This window comes from Athene cunicularia (assembly GCF_003259725.1).
Source record: "Athene cunicularia isolate RWA chromosome 3 unlocalized genomic scaffold, athCun1 chr3_part1, whole genome shotgun sequence".
In the NCBI taxonomy this organism is placed as follows: Eukaryota; Metazoa; Chordata; class Aves; order Strigiformes; family Strigidae; genus Athene; species Athene cunicularia.
The window spans coordinates 110,961,233-110,965,554 of record NW_020799097.1 but is presented as its reverse complement, the minus strand read 5'-3'; the positions used below and the strand labels follow the sequence as shown (position 1 = coordinate 110,965,554).

Sequence of the window (4,322 nt, the reverse complement as noted above, 5' to 3'; positions counted from 1 at the left end):
GCTCCCTCAGTTCCTCATGCTGCGCTGGGCCAAAGTCTTGCAGCGTGCAAGACTGACACGATCATTCTGCAGCAGTGCCAGCCTTCACAGGACAACTCACTACTAGTGGATTGGAACTAGCCAGGAAAACTGTTGTGTACTGCACATGTGGAAGCTGAAAATGAAATTGTGAAGAAATTCTTCTTTTCTCCATGTAAGACAGGCTTGGCTTGGGTTGGGCTGGACTCCCTGCCCTCAAAAAAAATTAACCACTGTTGATTCCTTAGACCGACAAAGTCCTGGTCTCTGAGATTCTCATTCTGATTCTTTCACCCACCTCTCCAGAGCCAGGGGGAGCTGAGTCAGCCATCTTAGTGTGCTTGTGTGTAGCTCCCTCACCTGCCATATCCAGGGTAGCACTAGAAAAGAAAGTTACACTTGTGAGAGAGCCTGCAATGAAAATGCTAACAGTCTGAGCACTGAGCTAGTGAAAACTTTCTCCCCGATACTCTATGTTGATATTTGGTGTGTAGTTAGACGTTTCCTGTGACATACCAGGGGAAAACCATCCAAATGTCTGAGCTAAGGCAGGACTTAACTGCTTGAGTGACTGGATTGCCTCCTCTAATATTACTACCAAGTATGTTTCTTTGATTACGAGCATGTTGAAATACTGCATTATTGAGTGTTTTGCCTCTTTTTTTAGGCATAAAGCATGAATGCCAAGCAAATGGGCCAGAGGACCTCAACCGAGCTTGCATTGCTGAGAAGCTAGGAGGCTCCCTAGTTGTAGCTTTTGAAGGAAGTCCTGTGTAGATGTCATACAGTGCCACAACTCTACAAGCATTCCATGTTTTAATATATCAGTTATGTAAAGCAACCATTCTAGGCAAGGGTTTCACTAACTGTAGGGAAGCTGTCTTGTAGAATAAAGTAGATTTTGGAGATGTAGCTCGTATGTACAAATGACCCTAAATAAATCAAATCTAAGGATTTATCTTGGTGTATTAATATTTGCATTGGTTGTCCAGCCCAATACTGTCCCCAGTGGATTAACACTAAAGGTTTCCAAAAATTTTGGTCCAATGCAGCAGTGTATCATGGGATGAAAGGGTGGGGGAGGTGAGAACAATCTGGTTCCTGTTCTTACTTTTCTAAATTGTAACAAGCAAAATTCAGTCAGTCTTTTTGAGGCTACTGGCCAAAATTGCCAAACTCAGACTTTTCCCCTGTAACTGTTTAATACAAAACTTAAACCCTGTAGTTAGGCTAAAGCAACCCGTTGGCACCAAAACTGGGTTAAATTCTTAGTGCTTGCAGTTGCAGAGCAGTACTAATAAAGACTAATTCTGAAGTTAAATAGAAAGTAGACACACTTCTCTGGAAAAATAGTCCTAATCCACTCTCTTGTAAACTCACAGTGCAGTAATAATATTTAAAAGTTCACTTGTTCTGTAGGTTCAATTTTCTTGTTATGAAGTGTCTTGAGGTCTCTTCCAGCCTGAGTGATTCTATAAAAATTGCTTTTCTGTTGACATAGTTTAACTTAGAACTACCTTAGTTTCTCTTAATACACACTAGTGGATCAGATGCTTCTGAGGCTTTAACAAATGCAGATTCTTACATCAGAGCTCTCCAGTTATGGGTAGTATGGTGAGAAAGAACCACACATTAAAAAGTGGTATTCTCAGCCCAAGTCTTTGGTCACTTGGTCCATTTGTCCATAATTACTATTGATTTAACTTGGAACCAATCAGCCTGACTAATACGGCTTGATCTGGGCTTTTTGTCTGTTAGCTTCTTTAATTCTGTAGAAATGCATGGAAATATCACCTAGAAAGTTTGACCTGAAATGCCTTTTGTATGGGGGGGGTAGAGAACATTCCTGTGCCAGCTACAGAGATCTTAAAAGCTTCCATGTTTCACCAGTGGTTGATTAAAGCTGTTTCCTTTGTGTAATGTGTACATGGGAGTTGCATAGAGTTTTCCTGTATGTCTGTAGAGAAAAAGAAAAAAAAAAAAAAAACAAAACCAAAACCCTTAGCCTCCAGTGCGTTACTGTGATATGTTCTGTGTATGCCAAATTCAAATAGCCTAAATAAATGGGGTTTCCCTCCCCTGGGTCAGTGACTGATTCCTCTCCAGCTCGGGATTAGCCCTCCTCCAGTGGGGTGGGTGCTGCTGGCTGAGCAAGCCAGTGCTCTGCCTAAGCTGGGCATTCAGGGAGCTGGTACACCTTCTGCAGCTGCTGTCCTGTGCTGCTCACGGGGAGAAAGGAGGGGGGCAAACAGGCTGGAAGGAAGAGAGGGAGTGGGGGGGAAGTGGGTGCATCTGTCTGCAAAGCGTGCTGCCCTCCCTGGCCCTACACCCCCCTCCCAGCTGGGTGACTGCCAGCCTGCTGCAGGCTCAAGCTCCCTAGCAGCACCTTGGCTCTGCCTTTTGGGCTTCAGACCCACATTCCCATGGGTTGGGAAGCTTCCTGGGAAACATCTCATATTTGCCGTCTGAGCAGGAGGAACCCAGCACCTGTCAGTTATTTTGTGCTGCTTTCCCTGTAAGAACTGAGGGAGCTTTGTCTGGCCAGCCTGATGAAGTCCAGGCAGTTACAGGCTGCCCCTTCCTCTGTGAGCTCTTGCCAGATGTGCAGGGACAGAAAGCTGTACTGTCCCTGCAGCTCCTTGACAGAGCAGTGTGCTGTGCTGGTTTATCTGTGGGGCCAGGGAAATAATGGTCCATTACCTAACTCGGCACGTGCCCTCTCTGGCCATGCTGCATGGTTAAAACCTTTAATTAAAGGCAGGCATTGACTGCTTGCTCTAACTTGGCACCCAGATGGGTCACAGGGTTGGGAGCACAAGGTTTTCTGATGCAGAGATCCACCAGAGCACAGCTTTCTGCTTTTGAGAAAAGCAAACCGGCCTGGTTTCTGCTGGGGCTTTTTGACTGTGTTTCAGTCAACTCTGAGTTTGCCCGAGCAGATAATCATCCTCATAAACATCTCCTTCTTGCCTATGTGTCTGCAGTACTGGGTCTCTGTCCAAAGTCCAGGCTGAGATAAGGAAACTGGAGTGACACAGCGGGAGTGGTGCTGCCTGACAAACAAAGGGAACTCCCAGCCAAGATCCAGCTGATAACTAGCACCTCCAGACTGCAGACATCTTCAAAGAGATATCCAGCCCAGGTGGCTCCCTGGTGGGCTTCTGCCTGTGATTTCCTTCCTTGGTCAGAAAAGGGAGCGGGAGACCTTGCAAAGGGGGAGGGATGTCAGACCTGAAAGGTAGGAGGGCGGTTCCCACAATGTGAAAGCCCTCAAATCAGGGTACAGAGTGCCTTAGTCCCAGGACTTTGAGGGATGAGAGGGTCTGAGGTGCCACTTCAGGCCTTGGCTGGGTGTGGTTCCACAGTTTAAGCTGGTCTAAGAGGCTTTTAAGTGCTTTCAGGACCCTCACAGTATACTGGCCTATCAGGAAGAGCACTGCACTCCAGGGCTGACAGTAATTCAACCTTTAGAGCTGTAATGCATCAGGCTTGGCCACATCATGGAGTTAGTGGGCCAAACTTCATCTCCCAAGGCGGTTTGTCCTTCTGCAGTTGGAGGGGATGAAAAGCACGAGAAGATGTTTGTTCATGTGACTTTCAAACCCTTTCAGTTAGGGTTTCTCCCAAATCACTCAGACCTTCTGAAAAGGCAAGGGAACCAGGGAGAGATGTGAGGAGTGAGCGCTCCTCTAGCTTGGCCAGTTGCTGGGGAGAGAAATTACTTTCTAATAGGACTACACAGAGAAGAAGAAAGTGAAGGGGTTCAGGTGATGGACACAACTCAGAGCCATGGAAGCTCAGCAGGACCGCAGCCCAGTTAGTGCAGCTTGGCTGCAGCAAGAGCAGAGCTGCTAGAAACCTTTTCAAGTCCATGTGCAAGCAAGGGTTTGCCAAAAGCCACTTTTGTCCATTACACTGGAGAGAAGGTGGGGATGGGAGATGGAGACTGGTAATTCAGGCTGAGCTTGAGCAGCAGATGGTATAAACATAATTTAGCTTCTCCAGCAGAGATGAACTTGAGGGTCTAAGCTGTGGCTTGATAAGCTCATGCACCCAGGCTGAAAGGTAACTCCAGCCGTGGCTGAGATCAGCAGAAGGATCCAGTATTCCCATCCAAAATCACCCCAGCTGGGCGATTGCTTGATCTTTATCAATAAAGTACCTGCCTGCAGCACCCCAGCACCCAAGTGGGCAGCATGGCTTGCCTGGAGGTAAAGAGATAACCCTCAGCATGTTGTCAATTCCTTCCAGCTGGGAGAGCAGGGGCTGGCCAATCCTCAGCCCTGCATGCTGGTGGGCAAGGC

General features: G+C 47.1%; 1 protein-coding gene across 1 annotated transcript in view; it reads left to right on the top strand.

Annotated features, from left to right (window-relative positions):
* DSTN (destrin, actin depolymerizing factor) overlaps nt 1–2,101 on the top strand; it is a 3,387-nt gene extending 1,286 nt beyond the window's left edge. The window contains exon 3 of the mRNA XM_026846450.1: nt 686–2,101. Within this exon, the coding sequence (XP_026702251.1) occupies nt 686–795 (110 nt within the window). The 3' untranslated portion in view covers nt 796–2,101. The remainder of the gene's footprint in view (nt 1–685) is intronic.
* The last annotated feature ends 2,221 nt before the right edge of the window (nt 2,102–4,322 follow it).